Source organism: Carlito syrichta, unplaced genomic scaffold (genome assembly GCF_000164805.1).
Source record: "Carlito syrichta isolate Samal-C Ts95f unplaced genomic scaffold, Tarsius_syrichta-2.0.1 Scaffold302990, whole genome shotgun sequence".
NCBI classification, from domain to species: Eukaryota; Metazoa; Chordata; class Mammalia; order Primates; family Tarsiidae; genus Carlito; species Carlito syrichta.
In genome coordinates, this window is record NW_007247086.1 from 373,551 (window position 1) to 397,360 (window position 23,810).

Genomic DNA, 23,810 nt, shown 5'->3' on the forward strand with positions numbered 1-23,810 from the left:
GAGTGGTTGGCTAAGAACGTGTCTGTTTGCAAGTGACTTGGGGTGGGGGCGGTGGTAGAAGCCACCCGTGGTGCTCAAGCAGGTCAGCCTTGGTGATCCAACTGCTCAATAGCCATTGATCCGCGGCAGTCCCCTGGCGCAGCAAAGGAGGTCTGATCAAGGGAACACTACATCATTATTGTGAGTAATTAAGGCTAATGCAGTAAAAATTTCAATCAAGTTTGCTCAAAGTGATGCATAATTTGAAAAAACTGCTATTACACTAGCCCAATGATGATTTAATAATCATACCAGATAATCCATACCTGGACGAGTCAGGCTAATTTTTCTGATCTTCTGCATATTGAACTAACTTCTCAGGGAGGTCATGCAGTGGATAGAGAATTCATGATTTCACTCCTGAAATGTGTTTTTTTCTCCTCCATAATGTTTAAGATGAGTCTATTTTAATAACTAATTATAAATGATGGTAAGAATTCGGTAAAACATCAAGAAAATAAAATCTTTATGATTTTGCTCCTGAAAGTCTACACTCGGAATGGTGGAAGAAAGAGCAAGTACAGCCTTCTTGTTTTCTCTCATTTTCCCTCTTTCTCTTTCCCCCTCCTTCCCTCTCTCTTCCTCCCCTCCCCATCTCCCTCTCCTCTCTCTCTCTCTCTCCTCTCTCTTTCTCTCCTTCTCTTTCACTCACACACAAACAAATATTCTCTCATCTTAAGTCCAAGGAGAAAAAAAACAACACAAGTATCAGGAATGCTATCATCAATTCTCAACTGTTCAAGGTGTAGCTCAGTGAGAGATAACAGGAGGAAGTGAACACAGTTTTCAGCTTCTATCTGTATCAAGGCTAATCCATTATTCTCTCAAACTATGTGATCTACTTTATTTAAGACTACCAAAATCCATGAGTAAGTGAAAAGATTTGGATTTCATGAGTCTATTACATTTTCAGACACTTTGCTTCTTATGGCAGAGACTAATAATAGGTAAACTGACTAGGCTTGGCAGCTCAGCCTGTAATACCAGCACTTTGGGAGGCCAAGGCAAATGGATTGCCTGAGCCCACAGGTTTGAGACCAGCCCAGGCAACTTGGTGAGACCTCGTCTCAACAATAAATTAAGAAAAAAAAAACTTACCCGTGCATGGCAGCATGTGCCTATAGTTCCACCTACTTGGAAGGCTAAGGCGGAAGGTTGATGCTGGAGTGGCCATGAGTGTGCTACTGCACTCCAGCCTGGAGAGAGAATGGGACTCCAATTCAAAAAAAAAAAAAGAAATTAGGGAATCCATTTAATTATTAACGGAACTATTAGTCCAAATCAGAAATGATACCTGTAATTAAGATGCAAAACCTGAATCTTGAAAAATTAATTCCCTTTAAAATAATGGCAGAAATTCTTAATTCTACTGAAGTCAGAATGAAATCCAGTCATTTAGTAGCTGGAACAAAATGAAAATTGTTTCTAGCTCCCAAATTCTATGATGACTGCTTTTTCTCTTAGCCAACTACCATCTATGGGCGGGTGGAAGTGCCAAGAATGACAAAATAATTTCCAGATACAAAAAAAGCAATGACCAGGAATTTAAGAATAATACAGTTTTTTATTTCACTTGTTTTTTGTCTTATGTGGAATCATGACCTGAAGCTCCTGACCAGAATAACAGGTCAGTTCTACCAAAAATCTCATCTTTCAAAAGATCCAAAATAGAGGAAATCTATGTGTACGTTAATAAGATTTGGAACATCCAAAGGTCATAAGTATATACTATTGAAGACATCTTCAAATTGGGAAATAAATTCTACAAGCCCAGACTTAATTATCTAAAATATGCAGTAGGTCAATCCTCCAAAAAAATTCAGAACAAATAAGGCTTAAATTAAAAGCAATCATTCAAGTTGTCTGAAAAGTGCTACCTATGGGTTCATGCTGAAGCATTATGAATGAGCCTGTGTTTCTAAAAGCTGGACTGAAAGCAGCAGGGTCATGCGAAGTTCCCCTCCCCCAGCCCTGTGCCACCAAGAAACCCAGCAGGGTTGGAAGCTACTGTTCTCACTCACACTCACAAGGCCTTCTGAAAAACCCCCAGAAGTTATTTTTATTTTCACCCCAAAAGGAAGAAATATGTTCTTTCTTGATTCAATTCGAATTTCCTAGAGCACTTGAGCCGTTCCTATGGTCAAGGCTGTCAACCCATCCCAGAGACACATCAAACTTTACAGAATCTGGCCCCTGCCTTTTGCCCCAGCCTCATCTCCTGGGAAATTTCAACCAAATGTCACCTCCTTTGGGATCTCCACTGTCAGAGTACTGTTTTCAAAAAGCTAAAAACTCATGTCAAAGATTCATTCAACTCTTTTTTTTTTTTTGAGTTGGAGTCTCACTCAGTCACCCAGACTGGAGTGCAGTGGCCACTCCTGGCCACCACAGCCTCAACCTGCTGGGCTCCGGCGAGCCTTCCTCCTCAGCCTTCCAGTAGCTGGAACTACAGGTGTGCACTACCACGCCCGGCTAATTTTTTGATTTATTGTAGAGATGAGGTCTCACCTGCCCAGGTGAGTTTCGAACCCGTGGGCTCAGGCAATCCACTCACCTCAGCCTCCCAAAGCGCTGAGATTACATCATTCAACTCTTGAATGTGGAAAACAGCATGGTGACAAAGAAGAATCAGAGGACCAGGGCATTATGGGAGTGTAGGTATTGTAGAAAACATGTTGAATAAGATTGCTCAGTTAATGTCCTAGTAGGCAATAAACCATAGCCTCTGAACTTATCTCTTCCACTTGACAAAAATAATTTACATCTTTGCTAGGCAAAATTCTACAAATTAACATGGAAACTAGCAGATTGTTGGCCTTCAGTAAGTGGTAGGCAGCAAGTCTAGCAAGGGCAGTTTTCCTAGATAATTGACCATCCTTAGGGAGCATTCTTTTATCTGTCTTGTTTTTAAGTTTTGGCTCATTTATCTGAGCACCACACCCTGACCTTGAAATGATCCAGTAGAATGCATGTGTTTTCACTTAAGATTGCCCACATTGAAATCTCAGTGTTGCACTGAGCTGGGTAATCACCAACTGATTGATCTCAAACCTCAGTGTTCACATCTGAAAAGTGGGGAAAAGAATATGACCTAGGTTAGAGTATTGCAGTGAGGAAAAAAATGAAATAGTCCCTGTGAAAAGTTTAGCAAACTACCTGACACACAGTAAGAATTCAGCAAATGGGTACTATTATTGCTATTGTTATTATTGTTGTTGTGATCTGTTTTCAGCCCTGACATGTTTTTCTCTCCCTTGCCCACTACTCATACCCTTTGGGTGACTAAGTCATGATTATACTTCAAGACTCATCATAGGTTCCCTTCAGGTCTAAGAATCCTTCCCTTACACCCATTTTGAGGACTACACCAAGGTCAAGTTGGAGTTCACCTCCTCTATGCCTCCATGGCTCCCTATAAACCCACTGGTCATTGATCTCTACATTTAATTCAACATGTGTTCACACCTGTGTCCCACACTGAACTGGAGGATCACTAAACCCCTGTGGTCAGAACTTACCCAACTTTAAAACCCTAATAGCTAGCACTGAAATGAGCAAACAATAGATAATCATGAAATATTGGTCAAAAGGCTGGGCATGGTGGCTCATGCCTGTAATCCTACCACTTTGGAAGGCCAAGGCAGGAGCATTGCTTGAGCCCAGGAGTTGGAGACCAGCCTGGGCAACATAGTGAGACTTCGTCTCTACAAAAATAAAAATAAAAATAAAAAAACATAGCCAGGTGTGGTGGCGCATGCCTGTAGTCCCAACTACTCAGGAGGCTGAGGTGGAAGGATTGCCTGAGTCCAGGAGGTCGAGACTGCGGTGAGCAGTGATCGTACCGCAGCGCTGCAGTCTAGGTGACAGAATGAGACCCCAACTCAAATAAATAAATAAACAAAATACTGTTCAAAGTACATTGAACACTTGATCCTTGCACAAAATTGGTGCTTGAAAACACACATTTTAGCATTATATTCATCAGAGTTGAGAGCCAACAAAACGCCCTTACTTTTCATAACAGAACCCAAACAGCAAACCATCCCAAGAATGTTCCTGGGAGGACTCCCACCTCCTCTCTTTGGTAATGGCAGGTCAGGCCCTGCTCAATCCATCAGGGCATCAGGGAAGACACTTCTTGCATTAAAGAGTCAGATTATATGGTGTTGTATGTGGAATTCAAGAGTGTGGGTTTATTCAGGGAAGGAGGAACAGGCACACGCAAGAGTCCTCCTTCCCTTAAGTTCTGTGGGATTTTCGAGATGAGGACTGGAGACTCTATCACTCATGCTGCCCCGAGTTATTCCGTATGTGATAGTTCCCCTGGGGTGGCCGGAGTATTGGTCTCCCTAGAGCAGTGACAATTTCCCAGTCAGGTTTTGTCTCATTCAATGACCGTCACGTACCCCCATGAACTCCCAGAACCTTGGAATTGATGGAATGAAAACAAGGGAAGCAAAAGTCGCTGTTGAGCCCCCTTATAATCGTGTCTGGGTGACAAGAACACTGTGCAGTGCTGAGTGCATGGCAGACACTCTATAGACATGCCTGGACTTCGTTTGCCTAATTATTTTCTCTCCAGAGCTGAGAATCTAGGAAACACAGAGGTTTAATAACAGATTTGAAAGTGTTGTATCTGTGAGAAGTTTAACTCCATTTATTTTCTCTGAATGCCTCATACAGATTATGCTCCCAACCACCTCATGCCCCAGTCAGACCCTCTTAAAAATAGAGTAATGATAATAATACGCTTTCTCTTCTTCCCTGGTGATGGTGTCATTCACACAATGGAGACCCATGGGAGGCTGGCTGTGAGCCTGAGCCGTGGGAGGAGTTAGGTGTGATTATTGTAATGAGGGAGACCCCAAAAAGAAAACCTCCCACACAAGAAGTGCTTTCTATTAAGACACTCACTTTGTATCAAATACCCAAGCTCCTCTTCATAAATGGGAGAGAATGAAAGGAGACTCTAACAGGGCAGGTTAGATACAGTGGAGAATGCAAGGATATAAATATTTTTGATCAATTTTGAGATGAAAGTACAGTGTCTGCTGCCCGGCTCCTTCCATTTCCAGAAATCTAATTAAACTGTTGGTATAATGGTGGCAAGATAATTTAGTGGCAACTGAAAGTAGCTGTGTTGAAGAGAAGGGGACAATGTGCTTTGGGTCTCCTGTAATTAATGGGGAGTTTCTGAAACTTCTTCGTTCCAGTGAAGTTGGCATAGGGATCCCAGCTGTGGAGAAGGCGACGTGGGGGTGGAAAGGTAGAGTCTTTCCTGCTCATTGCTTCAGAAATGGCCTCGGGCAACGTGGAAGAATTGTGTAATGATTGTCATTAAGGATGATCCTGAGTGGTCCAGGCAGGCTGTAGTCAGTCTAGGAGAGCAGAGAGACAGGGAAGAGGCACAGAGAGAAGGGAGGCAGGGCAGAGAATAGAGCTAGGATTGTGAGGTAAGTGTGATGGGGGAATGGGGCAGGGGGAAAGAAAGGAAAAGGAAGGAAGGAAGGAAGAAAGGAAGGGAGGAAGGAAAGAGAGAAACAGAAAGATGGAGAGAAAAGCTGAAAGAGAGAGAAAAGGGGAGAGGAAGAGAGAGAGAAGCAGAAAAAGAGAGAGGGGAGAGAGAAAGGGAAATAAGTAGAAAGAGAAGGGAGAGAGAGATAAGATAGAGAAGCAGACCCAGGCACAGTGGTTCACGCCTATAATCCCAGCACTTTGGGAGGCAGAGGCAAAAGGATTGCCTGAACCCACGGGTTCAAGACCAACCTGAGCAACTTGGCAAGACCTCGCCTCTCCAATAAATCAAAAAATTGGCTAGGCATGGTGGTGCATGACTGTAGTTCTAGCTATTTCGAAGGCTGAGACAGAAGGATCACCTAAGCCCAGCATGTTGAGGCTGCGATGGCCATGAGTGTGCCACTGCACTCCAGAATGAGACTCTGACTCAAAAAAAAGAGAGAGAGAGAAACAGAAAGGAAGAGAAAGAAAGAATGGGAGAGAGAGAAAGTTGGAGAGAAAGAAGCAAAAAGAGATAGTAAGAGACAAAGGGAGAGAGAGAAAGAAGGGAGCAGAAAGAGAAAGAAAGGAGACAGAGAGAGAAGCAAAAAGAGAGAGGGAGAGGGAGAGAAAGACACACAGGGAGAAAGAGAAAGAAAGAGATCTTACTCACCAGTCTACCTTCTCTACTCTATCCTTGGGAGACGCTAGAGTAATTCCAGTATTCTCCCAAGGAGTTTCCTTCTCCTGCTTGCTTAGACTGTTTTTATAGACTAGATGAAACTGAATTAGTATAAGTTAGAAGGGATCTTTGTCAACCACTTCATGTTGCAGATGGAAATGGAGCCAAGGAAGGTTACAGATATTCCCTGACTAGGAACTAGGAAGCCTAGGTTCTTTGGCCACCATACCAAGGTGGAGTAAAACAGGGTAGCTTCAAGGGTCAGGGTCTTTATGGAGTCCTAATGATGGGACTGTAGCACTTGTTAATTCATTCCCTTGGGCGAGTCTCCAAATCTTTCTGAGACTTTTGATGCCTCATTTTCTCATGAATATGATGAGGTTAGCAAAGTAATTTCTGATCTTTAGGTAGTGGCAAGGAAGAAATGAAATAGCAGATGAAAACACTAGCCTCATATTCAAAACTTAATATGTATTTTACTACCCTACTCATGTCAAAAGTGAAGTTATGTCAGGATTGAATCACGTAATAATATTATGACTTAGATCATTGCATCCATTGACTATCCTTTAGAAAACCATCTTCAACCTCCCTCCTCCTTCCAAATACTCTTATTTCAAGTCACAGTCCAAGCTCCCTTCCCTTGAAGATACTAGCAGGGACCCCCCTCCAACAGAATTATTTTTTGGAGTGTGGACCCCTTGTAATACAGGCTTCCCCCACTAGTAAGTGTTCTAGGAACCCATCGGCATCCCTGTACCAGCTAGTGTTGTTGTGAGAGGCTGCACTCAGCTTCAGTGAAATTTTTTTTGGAGATTCTTTCAACGCATTTGCCCATTTTGATGGGTGATTTATGAGTGCATCTGCCCACATCATGCTGAGTGTTCAGCAATTTTTGACGAAAAACGGCATGACCCCCATACCCTACCCTCCCTATTTACCCAATCTCACCCTGAGTGACTTTTTTTTTGTTTCCCCAGATGAAAAAAGTTCTCAAAGGAAAACGTTTTGCCAATATGGAAGAGGTGAAACAAAAAACAGCAGAAGCACTAAAAAGCATCAAAATAGAGGAGTTCAAAAACTTTTTTGAGCAATGAAAAAAGCATCTTGATAGGTATATTGCATCAAACAAGGAGTACTTTGAAGGTGACTGAAGTTTAAACATGAAAGAATAAAGACACAATTTTTCATAAATAAATTCCGAGTTTTTTTGGATCCCCCTCTTATTAGTTGCTTTATCCAGCTTATGTTACTCAACCATCTCTAAGGCTTTGCTAAAAATTGTCAAATATCTTTTAAGTCCCTGCCACACTGCACTCAATCCTATGAGTGATATATACAGGTGGAAAATTAGCCCCTGCTCTAGGGGAATTTCACACTATTTGGGAAGGCTTGACTTCAAAACATGAGATGACCAAATCATACTTTTAAATAAACAGATTGAAAAACAATTAGATACTAACAGAGCTATCATTCAGCAATTGGTCATCAGTTTTCTTTATTTGTTATTTTCTTTATGGCTTGAAATAATTTTAAATTTTGTTTTAGGTTTTCCAACTCTGACATCTCATATTAAAGAAATGAAAAATTACATTTTTTTTTTTAGAGTTGTGGGGTACAAGTGAGAATTTACACATAAGAAAGTTGAGTGCAGATGAAGTTTGGGCTCCTGGCTGATCCTCTCTGCCCCTGATATCAGACCACACTTCCAGTGTGTTGCCATGTGCCACTCTCCCTCCTTCCTCACTCCCTTCCCTGGTAGCTTCCAGCATCTGCCAATCCTACCCTTGTGCTCATATGACCAGTATGATCAGAGACCACTTATAAGTGAGAACATGCGGTATTCAGTTCTGTTTCTGTGACAGATCACTTAGTATGATGGTCTCCAGTTGCATCCATGTTGCTGTGAAGGCCATGATTGTATTCTTCTTTGTGACTGCATAGTATTCCTGGTGATAAGGGAGTTCCAAGGATAGTAAGGTGATCTGGGAAAGTCAAGCAGAGATAGACTTCTGATGATGGTCTAAAATAGATACACAGACAGAAGCTGCAGGGACAGGCTTACATTTCTGAGATGGCAGGGTATGCGGAAGTAATGACAGATGAAGCTGGAAGTGAAGTGTGGAGTCAGAGAACATGGAGTACTGGGATTCCAGAACAAGTGGGATGACTATTCTAAAGGGCTGTGATAGCAAAATGGCCACCATGGGCCAGTAGCTATTTACAGCTGTGTTTCATTGGCAGAAAGTGGGTTACAAATTTTCTAAAAAATTAATTAGCAGCTTGTAAATATCAGAGATTTACATAATAATCAAAATTTCTGAAACTCAGATTATCTGGCAATATTGGGCTCAGATTTCTATCTAGCAACAATTGATTGAAACAGAACGTCATTTGCCCCATTTGACGGACCATATTCTCTTCAGTTTACCATGTCTTTCCTCTTCCTGTCACTGCCTTCCTTCCTAACCCTGATCAACTTCTCACAATATATTGACTGTCTAGCTTCCTACTGAAGTCACTGAAGGCGTTTGAGCTGGAGAAAGCAGCAGGATCAAAACAATGTTGGAACACTTAATCCAGCAGAAATATCCTGTGTTATCTGCAGTAATATCATTTGCTACTTAATTATGGAAGTTGGGGGTTGAAATAAGGCTTTGAGATTGTAGATTTGAGAGAAATGTGACACCCTGATGGTGTCAAGAGTATAAAATTGACAAGGAACCCCAGGTTTTCTCAATCTTAAGTCTAGTTCACTGTCTTCTTTGCTTTTTTAAGGAAATGTGGTATAAAACTGACTTTGAACTGTGTCTGTCCTTGCTTGAATTGTTGCATGTACAACTTCTGCGATGAGTGCCCTTGGAAAAGTTACTTAACTCCTGGGATCTCAGTTTTCATCTCTGTACTATGGAAATGCTAAGGTCCTCAGGTGATTGTTATCACAATTAAATGAGGAAACGTGAAATACCACAGTCTGCATTATAGGTTCTCCAGAATATTCGTTCCTTCCACTTCCCCTTCATCTGAGGGCAGAAAGGCTGCGTTCCTTCCTTGTGTGGCCAAAGGCATGCTACAAAGCATAGTTGTTACAAAAATAACTGTTGAGTGAATGGTTGAAAACCGTCCACACCTTCCTTCCCCTCCCCTACCCCAGGACACCCAAAGTTTAACATCTGTTGTTTTAATGTCCACTGGAACTAACTCAGGTTGTTTTATGAAGTCACTTTTTGAAAGGGACACAAGGAAAGAGCTCACCTGCTTCCCATCTCTTAGAGTTTCTCACCTGATGAAGAATCCTCTTCCCCAGGAATTATGTTCCCTTGCTACGCCTTTAAACCCAAAGACACCAGATAGCCAGAAAGCATGAGTGTGTGCCACCAATGGACAGTTTCCAAAGACAGAGAAAGAACGGATGGAAGGGATTTAAGCTGTCCAGTGGTCCCAGCAATGTGTGTGAACACTCTGTGCGTCTGGGATTCGGGGCTAGCCCAGAATGATGACATAGAACCTGATATTATCTCTAAGTTCAGCAAGGGATTTGGGTTAGCCTCCTCCAGGCAGTGTTCCTGGGGTGTTTGGATATGGTTTCCTTGCTCAAATTCTCTCCTCTGAGTGCTCTTCTTGTTCAATTGTGCTGAATATACTTTGAGAGAACTTTCCTTATCTTGAAATCCAGTTTTGTTGGTGCTTAAATAGCCACAATCCTGGTCTTTGTCTTGTACCAGTCACCAGAGCTACGCGATGGGGGCTTTACATATGGAAAGTTCATTTTGTCGTGTAATTAATGGGAAGCAGACTCCGGGAAGCTGATGATCCAGGCCTTATTTATATGAGAGCATATGTCTGTGTTTTGTTTATGACTCACTCCCTTGCTCCACGCATTGTAACTCGGGTTTGTTTACACTAACTTTTCCTAGAATCCGAGCCACATGGTGTAGGAGCCAATAATTTATGGTCTCTAAAAGGGAAAGATGATGAATGAGTGTTTTCCTCTTAAATTGTCAAATCTTACGTCGAGGAAGGAGTCTTTGCTGCCTTGAGTCTGTCCAAGCTTATATTTAAAAAGAAAAAAAGAAAAAAGTTAACGCAACCACGTTTTTTTCAAAAACTATCGGTAGAGTGCTCAGACCTTGAATGGATGTCAATTTGCCAAAAAAGCAGATGACCCTCCCCCACAATAGACCATTATGATTTTGATTCAAATGGTGACAATGGAAAGGCCATTCATGGTGAAGCTGTTCATGTAGTGGGGCAGGGGCGTCTATGGGAAACCTCTGTACCTTCCGTTTCATTTGGCTGTGAACCTAAAACTGCTCAAGAAAATAGTCTATTTTAAAAAATGTAAAAACCATTTACTCTCTCTCTCTCATCTCACTCTCTCTCTCTCTGTCACACACACACACACACACATACACACACACACACACACACACACACTCTTTCTCTCTCTCCATATATATGTACATATGTATATACACACACATATACACATATCTATATGATTCTGGAGATATATATATGTAAAATGGAAGGTACAGAGATTTCATACACACACACACACACACACACACACATACACACACACACTATATACACACACACACAGTTTTGGTGCTAATTGCTATATAATATGTACTTGTGTTCTTTTTTCTCGGGGACTTGTTATTTTCAGCAATCTGTGGCTCTAAATGTTCGAGCTGATTTTCTTACTGACTCTTAGTAAGTTCCAAACTTGTTTTTATCATTGAAACTCCACTTCTTCTGTGAAGTGGTTTGGACATTGGTTTATATTTCACAGACTTTTTGGTCATAACTTAATGACTCCAAACAGTTAATGGTGCTCTGAGGAGAGTCAGGAATAGCTAAGTGAGAATCTGATTTAATTTACTGTGATTTAAATATCCTTCAGAAAATCCTTTGCTGCCTCACACACAGACTTTACAAAATAGATGTTAGTAAGTGCTGCTTCAGGTCAAGTCACAGAGATTTAATTTCGATTGAATTCAAATCATATAGGTTGATTTCAAGTATATCAGCTCAGCTTTCTACTTGGTAAGGGCACAGATACAGTGCACAGTACAGTGCCTGACACAAAGTAGGGCTCAGTCAATATTTGTTTCAAGAATGAATAAGAATGGGGCTGGGCATAATGGCCACACTTGTAATTCCAGCACTTTGAAAAGCTGAGGTAGGAGGATTTCTTGAGTCTAGGAGTTCGAGACCAACCTAAACAACACAGCAAGACTCTATCTCTGCAAAACATCAAAAAATAAGCTGGGTGTCGTGGTGATGCATGCCTGTAGTCCCAGCTACTTGGGAGGATTGCCTGAGCCCAGAAGGTCAAGGCTGTGGTGAACCATGATGGTGCCACTGCACTCTAGCCTGGGCAACAGAGTGAGAGCTCCCCCCAAAAAAAGATTGGCAAGATTGGCAAGATTGGCAAAGACATATTCCTTATTCCCTAGGAAAACACAATTTAAGAGGAGAACTCAATGTAGATTAATCCCATGGGTGTTATATGTCAACTAAGAGAAGTGCTTTCAGAGAGATTACAGAAAACACAGAGGGAAGCAAACAGCTTAACATTAAAACTAGAGTCCAGAGATGACTTTTAGGAAGAGGACATAGCTGGAGTCTTAAAGAATGGATGAGATCTACTAAGATGCAAAGTATGCATAGAAAGCTTTAAGACTGAATTATAAACTGAATTCCAGTGGAAATTTGGCAGTACTGGAACCATACCTGGTATTGTTTGTCTTTTTTTTTTTTTTTTTGGTCTCACAAGAATAAGAGAGTTGCCTCTGGATAAAAGAAAAATGCAAGACATTTTTCCCTTCAACATCAGATGCAGTATCCCCCTTGATGCTTACAGAAATAATAATAGATGCCTATAGGCTGTGCAAAGTTATTGTTGGTACATCCGTCATCAACTAACCAGACAGATGCAAACATAGGAAAGTCTAAAGCAATGGGTACGATTTGCTTGTTTTTTAGGAAGAGTACAGAAATACTTTTTTGTGTACATTGACTTCTTTTCCCTCAAAAAGCTTCAGTAAAGAGAAAACAACATGCATTTTAGTCACTTGAATTCAGTTCAGAAGTAGGTAAAGGGACAGGAATTAACTTTGAGGTTTTTAGCCCTTTGAAAAATCCCTAAAAATCTAGAAACTCTTTGAGAACACAAAATTAAGATTCAAAACTTTCACAATGGACTAGAATACTGAACTAAAACCAATAAAATTAAACTTTGAAGATTTAAATAGAAGGTTTACATTTAAGCTCAATTCCATATAGCAATGGCAAGCCTTGGTGGCAGCTTATATGAAAATGTTTAAGAGAGTTTACTGAGTCTCCATTTAACATGAGTCAACAGTAGAATGTTGCTAAAAGGCAAATGCAATTTTTTAAAAATATGCGGATTTCATTAATATAAGTGCAGTGCCTTGATCACAAAATTAATCAACCCAGTTTTTCTGTACTAATCATTTCATACCTAAAAAATCAATTCCATTCCAGGCACCAAAATTTCAGATAAGCTTTTGCAGATGCAAACAATATCTAGAGAAGGGTAATCTACATGGAATCATTTGATTTGGTCTAGAATTTATACCATAATAAACATAAGTGAAGGATTTGAAGATGTGATACCAAGAGCAGAGAAAACTTGAAGGAATATGGCTTGTTATAGAGTTATACTTACTCAGAAGTAAGGGTCCTCCCAAGAAAGTAAGAGATTTATCTGAGACCCAAAACTGAGAAGTGGTAAATTGAAACCAGAACCTCATTCTCTTCATGTCCTGACCAACATGCTTTCTATCTAGTTGCCCACAGCTAGCCTCAGTATTAAGTAAACAAATGCCGTTTTCGTTAAAACCAGGACTGAAACAAAACACAGACACCTACTATTTTACGTGACTCTTGAATTTCTAGCACGACAAACAGAATTTATTTTATCTGAGCCAAAATACTTCATATATGGGAATGTTCCTAAGATCATATCTGTTATATGATTCTTTGTTCTTCATTGTATTTTGCTGTTGTTTGTTCAAAATTTAAAAGAGAGAGAAAACTCCCCACAATCAGGTAAGAACTTGCATATACAGTGGTGGGGGTATTATATAAGAGCTGGTATTTATGGTTAAGGGTAAAGCTGTACCACATTTGAGAGGAAAGAAAAAAGAAATATAAAGAGTCCTTTGAGAGGGCATAGCCGCCCCCGCTGTGTGACCAACTGGCATGCTGTGAGACTCAGCAGATGCTGCTTCAAACTTTTTGGCGTTAACTATGTTTCTACCAGGCTCCCTTGTTGGCTGGGACTTCATCTACAAGGCAAAAAACAAAAGCCAAAGTCCACTGAAACAGAGGAGGACAAAATATCCCTAACATCCCTTGGTTGACCAGTGCTGCCGCTCTCAACTCACTGCTTCCCGAAAGCCTAGGAAGCAACTTTGCCCCTAATGCATATCACCCCCAGAAAAACTTCCAGATTTAAAAGACTCTGTCCATCCACTCTGGGCCATGCCTCAGATGATTCTGCACGGCACACCTTATAGGGAGCTATATTCTCCTCTCGTGCTAGTTCCCTGATCTCTGAGCTCTCTTTTACCTGATTTTTCAGACCCATCAAAGCACTGCTTACTCTCCTTAGAAGTACCTTGAGTGACCTAGCAGTGTTCCTACTCTCTCAGACTCTCTCTGGAATAGTTACTGTTGTTCTTCATCTGTTTAGTCACAGGTGGTTAGTCCAATCTCTGAGCTCACACAGTAACTGGCAATACTTCCTTATGGTCAGAGGAGTCAAGGACTCTCAAAGCCTTAGTACTAGGATCTCCAAATTGTCTAACCAAATAATGGATGTTGGTATCAAATCCCATTCTAGGAGTTCTCAGTGAATACGACACTCATCTCACTGCCAAGTATTCTAGGGAATATAAAGATGAATGTTTTTCAGGTGCTGGGCTCTAGGAGTTTACAACTTGAAACAATCCAGCAGGAAATATTAATCAAGCATCTACTATGAAAAACAACGCCAGATGTGGTCATGCCTGCAATCCCAGCACTTTGGGAGGCCTCGGTAGGAGGATAGCTTGAGGCCAGAGTTCCAGATCAGTCTGGGCAACATAGCAAGACCCTGTTTCTACAAAATATAAAAAAAATAAAAACTTAGCTGGATGTGATGACATGCAACTGTAGTCCCAGTGACTCAGGAGGCTAAGGTAGAACAATCAATTGAGTCCAGGAGTTCAAGGTTATAGTGAGTTATAACTGTGCCACTGCACTCTGGCCTGAACAACAAGGCAAGACCTTGTTTCTAAAATACATAAAGCAAAATAAAATAGAAAAAAAACCCTGTGCTCTTTGTTTGGAGGTATATGAAGAAAGCAACACATGTTTTATCTTCAAGAAACTTTAACACTTCCTAGGCCATGGGCTCATAGAAAGTTAACAATTGCTAGGATTAAATACTAAGTGCATGAATAAACTCTTTGGGAGTTTAAAAAAAAAGGAAACCTTTAAAGCAGTGGGCTCCAAAGTTTTGGATTATGCAGTGATATTAGTAACAACTTTGAGTAGGCACACCATTTAAATACATATTTTAAATACTTGTACTCTTTTTGTAAAAAAATGCAAACTTTAAAAGGATGACAAAAACCGGAAATAAATTATATTCTTAAAAATAATTTTAAATTTTATTTATTATCATTAATGAAACAAAACAATTTTGCTGCCCTTAAGGTTTTACACTAATTTTAATATTTTAACAGTGTCTTAAGGGGGGGCCAAGTGATTGAGTTTGTACACTTGTTTTAGAAAATCATGTTGTTTTCAAACACTTGTGATAGTACTTTGAAGGTGTCATTCTGAATTCAGTTTGTTTCAATATTTGTAAGTAGATGTTACAGGTGTGTAAAAGAATATTTCATCTAGATGAAGATTCAAAAGTAGAAAATGCATTATTGTCTGCGCTAAAACCATAATGCTATTTTTTAGATCTGATGTATCAATTAAGTAGGGTTTTTGTTGAAACATGGGTAGCCATCCTCTTTATTAACAATTAGACAGTCTTGCAAATTAAAAGGCATTGAATTTGCTTAGTCCAAATCTCTGAAACTCTTCCTTTGGATATTAGCTCTGTGCACAAAATATTCCAATTTGCAGATTAAAGGGATTTTATAGGTTATACTATATTGTTTTCAGCAACAAAATTGCCAAATAGTGGAAACATTTGCAATCAATTTCCAAAACCACTCCTTCTATAGCATGAGTTTTTTGTTTTTTCTGTTTTCTAAAAGTAGTTACTTTCTAACCCACTTTACCCTAAAGGGACATTAAGCGTTCTGTTTGTTTTTTGACAACTGCCGGGTAAAGTTACTGACAGCTCACTGACAGCTCAGAAAAGGTGAGAACATTTAGAACCCTTGTCTTTTTGTACCAGAAAATTGCCAAATTCAACTTTGAAAATGGCAACCTGTTTATACAATTTGCTGTGAGATCACCAACAGGGCTCTGTGACATATAAAATATTCCGTGTATATTCTTCATCTTATAACAATATATTCTGGCATTCTTTTTTGTTTAAAGATCTTGTTTTGTTTTTCTAAAATTAACCATGTGGGCAGACTTGCTATAATATTTAGAATATGAGACCCTGTCAACACCCTGAAATCAGCAAACTGATTGGCAGCCCTGCCCACCCCATGAGTGCACATGGCCTCTCCTCCTAGAAGCCTCATGCCCAAGTGTGACAGGTGACCTGTCATCTGATGGGCATTCCCAGCAAGGGCATGGCTGTTGTTCCATGTATTAAGCATTAGAATAATTTAGACAAAATATAAATAATGTAAGCACAAATTATTAATGTGTTCTTCCTGCAGCCCAGTAAATAGTCTTGCTTCCTCCTGGGAAAATGTGTACCTGGCTTGGGAGGCTGCTGCCTTAATTTGGAGAGGCAGAAAAAGGGTGAACAGTATGGGCAGAGGCAGGAGAGCACCAGGCAAATTTTGAAATACAACATCTGGGAGGCTAGGGTGGATATTATTATTTAACACAGTCAATAATATCACTTGAAGTCACGAGTTTGAGATTAGCCTAGACCAAATAGTGAAACTTTATCTCTACAAAAATAAAAATAAAATAAAATAAAATGAATAAATCCAACACCCTTCATAAAATCTAGGGAGATTCTTGGAGGCACCTATTCTACTCGTTTCAGATTGGCCACACATAAGCATGCTCGCACCTACACATCCCACGGCTTCACCTCTTCCTCAGCCCATCTGCCCACCTGTCCTCCTATTAAGTCCCAAAGAAAAAAATTGAAATAGAAGCAGAACAAACACCAGAGTCCCCCAAGCCATTGCAGTACGGACAGAAAATTCTTTCTCAAAAAAAAAAAAACCCTAAGAAGAAGCTGTTGTTTTAATAGTCAAGCAGTTACTGTGCTTCAAACAAGCTAGTCACGCTTTCAAAGAGCAGAATGGAGACATTTTCCTATCCTGATGAAACCCCTCAAGTCTATCAACTCTTAATTCTAAATTGCTACTTTAAACACAGAGAGCATGTGTGTGAATAACCAGCAGCGATGCCCTGCCCTTGCAGGGGTCAACCCAGCAGAGGTGACTTGCCATCTTTCTCAAAAGAGCTTATAAGGCCAGGACCATAGACGGTTCATTTAAATTCTAAGGGTGAAGGAATAAAGTTTGTGCCTCATACTTTCCATTAAAAAATGAAAATCAATCAGCTGGGCATGGTAGCGCATGCCTGTCATTCCGGCTACTCGGGAGGCTGAGGCAGAAGGATCGCCAGAGCCCAGCAGGCGAGGCTGTGGTGGCCGGGAGCGGCCACTGCACTTCAGTGTGGGCGACCGAGTGAGACTCCAACTCAAAAAATAAATAAAAAATAAATTAATGAATTAAAACATGAAAAGCAGCATTAGGAAAATAAGAGACCATTACAAAGTCAAGTACAAGTACAAAGTACAAAAAATGCACCATTGACACTGGAGAACCTGAGACCACTTGAATTCCACTGAACTTGTATTTACAGACCACATAGTGTGAATGGGCCTATGCTGGGAACTCTGGAAGCACCGGGAAGAAATGTGGCCTTGCCTTCAAAGAACCTTCTAGAATGTGTCAACACACAGTAAATCACATGGCCGCTCTCTGCCTTGTTTGAGGCTGATGATGTCCCAATCCCAACCACCCTGGAATGAAACTCTGCTCCAGGCAGTTTGACCTTCTCCAGTGTCTTCCTGCCTCCCCTCAGGAGCATTCAGTCAGTAGGAAAACTCTACAGAGTCTAGAGATACATGGGCCTCCTTCCCCAGCCCACCAAATCTTTCTTGTCAAACTAGGATTCATCTTGCAAAGTACAGGCTGCAGACATGAGCATCTCTTTCTTGGGGCCTTTTTATAACACTATGCCTTGTTAGCCCTTGTCAAGGCTCAGGGTATCAACACCTACCAAATCTGCATCCAAAAAGCTCTGTTAAGTTCATTCTCCAATCACAAAAGACGTGACAAAATCAACAGAATAATGATGAACCAATCTTGATAATGGGAGGGAAAAGAAGGAAAATAGAGATTGAAAATCAAAACCATCTCAACCATTTGCATGGTGATTTGAAATACAGACAGGGTCTAGCAGAGCATTTTTACTGCAGGGTTATGAAGAAATAAATTGCCTGGGACACTCATAATTATTCTTAAAAACTAACCAAGAGCAGGCAAGATATAGGACAATTATAGGAAGGACAGCAAATATGGAATCAATCTGGCAGCAAAAGCCCAGAAATAACAGTCCAATAATGAAACAATTTGAAAAGAGAAAAATCTGTAAACATTTAGAGGGACAGTGAAATCATAAGCAATAAGAAGAAAGATTTGTGAATATCAAACCCTGCCAAGTCCAAAGTCCTCCTCTTCCCACGTGAGGATTTCAAAATCATTAGATGAAGTATGTGTTTAGAAAGCCACCCCACATTTGGGGGAGACCACTGATCATGAGGATGGGAAAGAATCGCGGTGATCTTTAAATCCAGAAGGGAACTTTAAGATTATCTGGTCAACTGTGCAGTATCACAGATGAAGGGAAAGAGACCAAGAGGTGCCAGGGAGCTCCTTCCAGCCTACCAGGCTCTCCAGCTCTGTCTGTGCAGAGTTGTGTCAATAACACTGCACTCAGCTATTGTCCACATGGCAGGATAACAAATCTGACCTGAAAGTTTAGATAATTCTCATAAAAGCAAAGTAAAATTCAGATGTTCAGGAAATGTGAAGTGTCTGTCGCCAAAGAGGATAATACAGTGTACAAAAGCAAGAGGAATACGGCATCCCAACTCAATGCTGTGAACAGAAGTTGGCTCATGACATATTCATGCAGGTGGTCAAAGCGTGAAGCACAGAAAACTTACTCCTTCTCCTAAGCCATCAAACCAGGAGGGCAGCTACGAATGTAAGTTTTCTAGGGAGATGGTAAGGCAAGTCCTTCACTGAGACTATCTCTTCTTATCATTCCAAAATTATGCAGCTAAAACAGAGTTTCAGCAGAATTAAAACCAGAGCTCTCTCCAGTCCTACGATGTTAAGATGCTTCATGGCCATTTATTTACAATTTTTTAACCTCGTATTATGGAAAATGTCAAGCATATACCAAAGCAGGCAGAATAGCATGAATAAACTTGTGTACTGTCAATATGACCTCTAGCTTCAACAATATCATCTCACCATCAATCTTGTTTTATCAATACCTCCTCCTGCCTCTTCCCTTCCCTGGTATTTTGAAGCCAATCCAGGATTATATCATATGATTTCATCCATAAATAATTTAGTATACATTTCTAAAAAAAAAAAAAAAAAAAAAAGATAGGCACCCCCCAAAAAATACACACACACAATAGCAATGCAGTTATCACACCTATACAAATTAACAATAATTATATATCATGAAATATCCAGTGCTCGAATCTCCATTTTTTGCATGATCTCTTTTAACAACTTGCTCAAATTGGCATCCAAATGTCATTTTGTCCCTTTAAAATTACAGTTTCTCCTCCCCTCACCCTGCAATTTGCTTATTGAAGATGCCAGGTCATTTGCCAAGAGTTCCTGACAGTCTACATTTTACTGAATGAATCCCTATGTGTCCTCTGTCCTCTGTATTTTGGAGTGGTTAGGTCCAAAGCCGTGTCTACATTGTAGTTACTTAAATTAAAATTAAATGAAATTGAAAATTCATTTCTCCGTCACACCAGCCACATTTCAAGTGCTTAGTATCCACATGTAGCTAGTGGCTGCCTATGCATCAACCCACATAAAGAATGTTTCCACCACTGCTGAAAATTCTGTTGGGAGACCTCATAAAGGTCTACAACATGTCTTTGGAGGGAAGTCGATGCGGAAATCCATCCACTAGGTCTTTGACTCACAGTTAATTCTCCCACACAGTAGTCACTTTAAATATCCACACCTGCACACTGAAGATTAGATAAAAATTTGGGGAATCTGTGCCTTTAAATTTATGTATGTGGCACACTAACCTATGCTTTTGTGAGTACCTTTTTTGCCCACCTTTTAAAATAAGACTTAATCATGTTGACATTTATTTGCAGTTTATTCATTTTAACAGATACATAATATCCCTTTGTTTAGCGTATCACAATTGAGTCGTGACCCCGTTAATGAACATTTATTGTTTTCAGTTTTTTGTAACAAACATCGAGCTTCAAGGAATATCAGCACGACTTTGCCTCCTGTTCCAGAGGAGTCAAGGTGGCCATCTTGACATGGAGTTGCTGGAGCGTTAGACACACAAAATTTTAACTCTAACAGTGACTGCCCAGTGGCTCACCCAAATGATAACACCAGCAACCAACAGTGTGCAAGGGTTCCCAGTTATTAACATTATCTGCAACATTAGGGAGATCAAGACTTAGGAGTTCACATATATGAAATAAAAGTACAAATATAAGCATAAAAAGAAAGGGAGAGGGAATCTATGACTTACCTCTATCTATAATACTTTTTCTTTACTAAAAACGACAACAACAAAACCTGATATTTCATGCTGGACACAGTGGTTCATACCTATACTCCAACACACTTTGGGAGGCTGAGGCAGGAGGATCAGTTGAGCTCAGGAGTTTGAGACCAGCCTAGGAAACATAGTAAGACCTCATCTCTACGAAAAAAAACCAAGAAATCAAAAAATTAGCTGGGCATGGTGGCATGTGCCTGTAGTCCCAGCTACTCTCGAGGTTGAGGTGGAAGGATTGTCTGAGCCCAGGAGGTCTCAAGGCTGTGGTGAACCATGATCATGCCACTGCATTCCAGCTTGGGCAACAAAGTGAGATCCTGATTCAGGGGGGAAAAAAACTAATATGACAAAAAGTTCACATGTGTTGAATGTGAATGGTGGGTACATAGGAATTGGCTTTTTGTTTTTAGTACTTTTTGTTAGGGTTCACTATCAGAATTAATTTTCATTTTATAATATTTTTTAATGCAAGGACTTAAAGATTATTCAGCATATAACACATTTTTGAATATGGAATTGTCTATTAGATTTTTCTTTATTTTTTATTTTGGTTTTGAGTTTTTAGTGGAATTTTTTATTGTTGTTGTTTGGCATTTCCTTTAAAAAAGAAAACACTTGGAGGGACAATCCATTGGTTACATTTGCCCCAAACAACCTCTAGCCCATGAAGTATTTTATTCAAGCTTCCCTTGGTCAAATACAATATTGCCAACTCATTGATTGGCTTTATTCTTCTATGCTGTGTTGTTTGTCAGCAAAGTGGTGTATGTTATACTTTTATGCTATATTCTATATCACATAGCACTTTCTTCTTCTTCCATGATTGATAATAAACTAAAGAGAAGGTAAGCTACAGGGGGAACCTGTACTTGGAATAGTGCCAGAAGTTTTGTGGAGTATCTCTGATCAGTTTCCATTTACTCCTGAACTATGTGGACAAGGTAAATTAATTGTCCCTGATATAGAGGACTGCTGACTTTCAGTGTCACTATATTTGCAACAGTTGCTTTAAAAATCCAAACCAGAACTCTTTTAGAGAATATGAATACTAGGTGGCAATGATTAGCCTGATCTGTCAGTCCAGAAACAATTCTTAAATCCCTGTTATCAAAGGATCACCATGACAGGCCCTGTAGGGTACAAAAAGACAGACAGGAACCGGTCCCTGCATCTGAGAACTCACCATGGAGCAACCTTTTCTTTTAGAAGACTAACCACAGAAATTTTATTTTTGTAGTCAGAAGCTCACTCTGGTTGTGGCCTATTTTGATCTTTATAACTTATTTTAAAGATTTTTCGGTAGTTATGCATTGCTCGGTCTTACTGACCTTTGGCCAAAAGCAGTAACATTTTGACCTGGCCCATGGAACTCCGCTGGTGGCGTAAATAACTTCAAATAAAACCCTCCTGGCATTGTGTGGCGGGCACAGCATGAGGGAGAAAGGGGCCGAAGCAGTGAAAAGGATGAATGGGGGTACCCAAGAGTAAACCAGAATGGCATCCATAGTTCAGGTATCTTTTTCCTCCTCTCCCTTAGATATTTATTCTGCTTCTCTACTAGTAGGTGAAAAAAATAATGATGAAAGGAAACAACAAACCAAAATGCTAAAATGAAATGCATTTTGCTAAGCACCCTGGCCTTCCACATGGGCTTCTTTGGGGTTGACCCTTTAGGGTAAATCACAGCAGCAACCTAGTGAGGACACACTTCTTAAATTTATAGGTAGCTAGAGGGCGTGACCACAGTGAAGATGATGTCCTGAAGTGCATGTGTGTGTACACGTGCGTGTGTGCCCATGCATGCCCATGTGTGTCTCTGCTCATGAACAACGCAAGGAGAAAGAACAATCTAAAGGAATAGCTGGCTCTGTCTTGAAGCCATTCACACTTTATGGCATCCGAACTTCAAAACCAAGCAGTTCTGAAGGCCATTTAGCAGCGGCAGTGCAGGACTTCCTGAGACCAGAAGTCGGGCTCATAAAACAGGGGCCCATCTGGCCACCAGGACATGAAAGGAGCTTTTTGCAAACAACAGCTGGGTAGGGCGAGTATAATTGACTGGGAAACACCTGGCTGGTATTTCCCTCGGGGTTCCCAGAGGATGGACTGGTTACGAAGGACTCGGCTAGCTGGACCCCATCAGGCGACTCGACAAGTCCTGCACATTGGGGGGAAAATGTAGAGAGAGGGTCCATCCCAACAGTAGGACACAGTCCTCCTGTCAGTAGAGGATGGTTAGGAATGAAACCTTTCATTTATATATTCTAGACCCAGCAAGGTATCTCTCTTCCACAAGGCTTGATGGTCCCTATTACTTGGTATAGATGCCTGTGTGTCCTTTATTCATCCAGCATCTACAAACAGAAATTATAGCCTAATACTAAATTGAATCAAATCGAATTCAAAGAGCTGAATGCATTTTTTAAAAACCCTGTAATAAGAAAAATAATGAGGAAATGTTTATTTGTGATTATGCCATTGACTCTTACAGTTCCAGAGCAGGTCACCTCAACAGGGTGAGCCTCAGTTTCTAAATCTTTAAAATAGAAACAATAGTATTTCACATAATTGTTGGAAGAATTGAAATATTGTATCAATATTTTGCACATGCAATATATGTTCGACCAGTGTTTCTTTGTATTATTTTTAATTTATTTATTTTTGTTTTAGGAGACAGCGGCTCATTCTGTCAACCCAGGGTGAAGTGCGGTGGCACAATCTTGGCTCACCACAGCCAACTTGGGGGCTCAGGCAATGAACCTGCCTTAGCTTCCTGAGTAGCTGGGACTACAGGCATGCTCCACCGTGCCTGGCTAGATTTTATTTTTATCTTATTTTCTGTTTTTGTAGAAACCAGGGTCTCACATTCTTGCCCAGGCTGGTCGTGAACTCCTGGACTCAAGTGATCCACTCGTCCCAGCATCCCAAGTAGCTGGGACTACAGATGCATGCTACCATGCCCTACTAAATCTTATTTTTATTTTTATTTATTTTCTTTGGAGGGTGGATCTCACTCTGTTGGCCTGGTCTCGAACTCCTGGCCTCAAGTGATCCTCTCGCCTCAGCCTCCCAAAGTGCCGTGATTATAGGCCTGAGCTACCCCGCCCAGCCTATTATTAATTTTGCTAAATAAAGAAAAAGGACTCGGTACTGGGGACTGAGTCTCATCCACAGCACTGATTCTCCATCAACTTTACAGCCAAATAGCAGGCCGGCTTCCACCCGGGGTCAACCTCTCCTCTCTTTTCTCTGCAGCCAGCGCCTCCTTGAAGAAGCGGTTCAAGCGGCGGGAGATCGAAGCCATCCAGTGCGAGGTTCGGAAGATGTGCAACTACACCAAGATCCTGTCCACCAAGAAGAACCTGGACCACGTGAACAAGATCCTGAAGGCCAAGCGGCTGCAGAGACAATCAAAGACAGGCAACAACTTCGTCAAGAAGCGGCGCGGGCGGCCCCGGAAGCAGCCCACCCAGTTCGATGAGGACCCCAGAGACCAGATGCCGGTGCTGGAGAAATGCATCGACCTGCCCAGCAAGCGCGGCCAGAGGCCCAACCT

At 40.8% G+C, this 23,810-nt stretch overlaps 1 protein-coding gene across 1 annotated transcript in view; it reads left to right on the forward strand.

Annotated features, from left to right (window-relative positions):
* The window catches only part of SETBP1 (SET binding protein 1), a 397,959-nt gene that overhangs the window by 373,492 nt on the left and 657 nt on the right, over positions 1-23,810 (forward strand). The window contains exon 6 of the mRNA XM_008057390.1: positions 23,510-23,801. Coding sequence (XP_008055581.1) covers positions 23,510-23,801 — 292 coding nt within the window. The remainder of the gene's footprint in view (positions 1-23,509; positions 23,802-23,810) is intronic.